This window comes from Bison bison, unplaced genomic scaffold, assembly GCF_000754665.1.
Source record: "Bison bison bison isolate TAMUID 2011002044 unplaced genomic scaffold, Bison_UMD1.0 scf7180017864375, whole genome shotgun sequence".
Classification (NCBI taxonomy): Eukaryota; Metazoa; Chordata; class Mammalia; order Artiodactyla; family Bovidae; genus Bison; species Bison bison.
Genome location: NW_011494947.1, coordinates 791179 through 792456, shown reverse-complemented (window position 1 = coordinate 792456; position 1278 = coordinate 791179). Strand labels below are relative to the sequence as shown.

At 57.3% G+C, this 1278-nt stretch overlaps 1 protein-coding gene across 2 annotated transcripts in view; it reads right to left on the bottom strand.

Annotated features, from left to right (window-relative positions):
• Positions 1-1278, bottom strand: part of AK8 (adenylate kinase 8) — a 138102-nt gene that overhangs the window by 79680 nt on the left and 57144 nt on the right. For both annotated transcript variants that reach the window (XM_010856769.1, XM_010856768.1), the window contains exon 9: positions 308-439. In XM_010856769.1, the coding sequence (XP_010855071.1) occupies positions 308-439 (132 nt within the window). The remainder of the gene's footprint in view (positions 1-307; positions 440-1278) is intronic.

The window sequence follows — 1278 nt, the reverse complement described above, 5'->3', positions numbered from 1 at the left end:
GCGGGGGGCACCTCTGGGGCAGAGCACAGAAAAGCCACTGGGCCAAAGGACATGAAAGATGAGGACCAGAAAAGGCCAGCGCTTTGGGCTGCAGACATGTTTTTATTGGCTAATGTTTTCATGGCCGTGTTCTTTAGGAGGCAAAAAACCTTATCCCTGCAAAGATGGATTAACTGGAAACTGTTCGGAGCAGAGAGCAAGAGAGAGAAGTGATGCCGATCTCTCACTGCTCCCATGACACGGGAGGGCCCGGGAGAGCAGGACGCTGTGGAAGGTTCTAGAAGCGGGGTGGCACCAGGGCACTCACCGTTGATGAGGCCGTATTTCTGGGCCAGAAGGGCGGCCTGCAGGCTTTTCCCGCTGCCCACAGGCCCGCAAAGCAGCACCCTTGGGGTGAACGGGGCATTGGATCGATGGCTGGTTTGGACGTAGGTCAGAGCTGGAACGAGAGGAGGGCAGGATGATAAACCAGGCTCCTGGAGAAAGGGGGCCAGCTCCCAACACCTCTGCGTGGGCTCTTTTAGCAACAGTAATTATTTCTCTGTTTTCAGTGCCGGGGAAACCCTCTGGGCATCTGCCAGGTGACCACAGGGTGAAGCTGCAGGGAAGGAGTTACCCCTCAGGCCTGGGCACCAAGGCGGGAGGGGACAACGAGAGGCACAGAGGCCGCCCTCGGAGCACACCGTCCCGGGATTCCTAACTCAGCACGGGGTCAGCGCTGTCCTCACGCTGGTGAGGGCTGGTCCTGGGACACAGAAAACACACTCAATATTGGTCTGGGGGACTTCTCTGGGGGTCCAGTAATTAAAAGTCCACGCTTCCACTGGAGGTAGGGTGTGGGTTCAATCCCTGGTCAGGGAAAGAAGATCCTGCATGCCATCCAGCATGGATGGCCAAAAAAAATGTGCTGAGGTGTTTCTCAATTGAATGAAGGCTGAGCTTCAGCCTGAGGCCCTGGGACCAGGCTGACCTCCTAGAGTCAGACACAAGCTTTGATAAATGCGTCAGGCCATGCAGGGGCCTGGCACACGGGGGACTTCTAAAGGCCTCCGGAATTGGTGGAGAATAAATTGCAGCCTCACTCCAGTGACACCAACTTTGTCGCAAGTCTCCAAAGAGGCCGCGATCAAACAGGTCCCGGCGTGGGGAGATGGAGGCCTGGCCCGGGGTGCCCTGGTATTTGAGGAACAAAGACTCAGGGGGACAGGGGCGAGGTGCCTGCACCAGGGGGGGCACTGGATGCCAAAAGCTACTGAACATCAAACCAGGTCGCCTCCC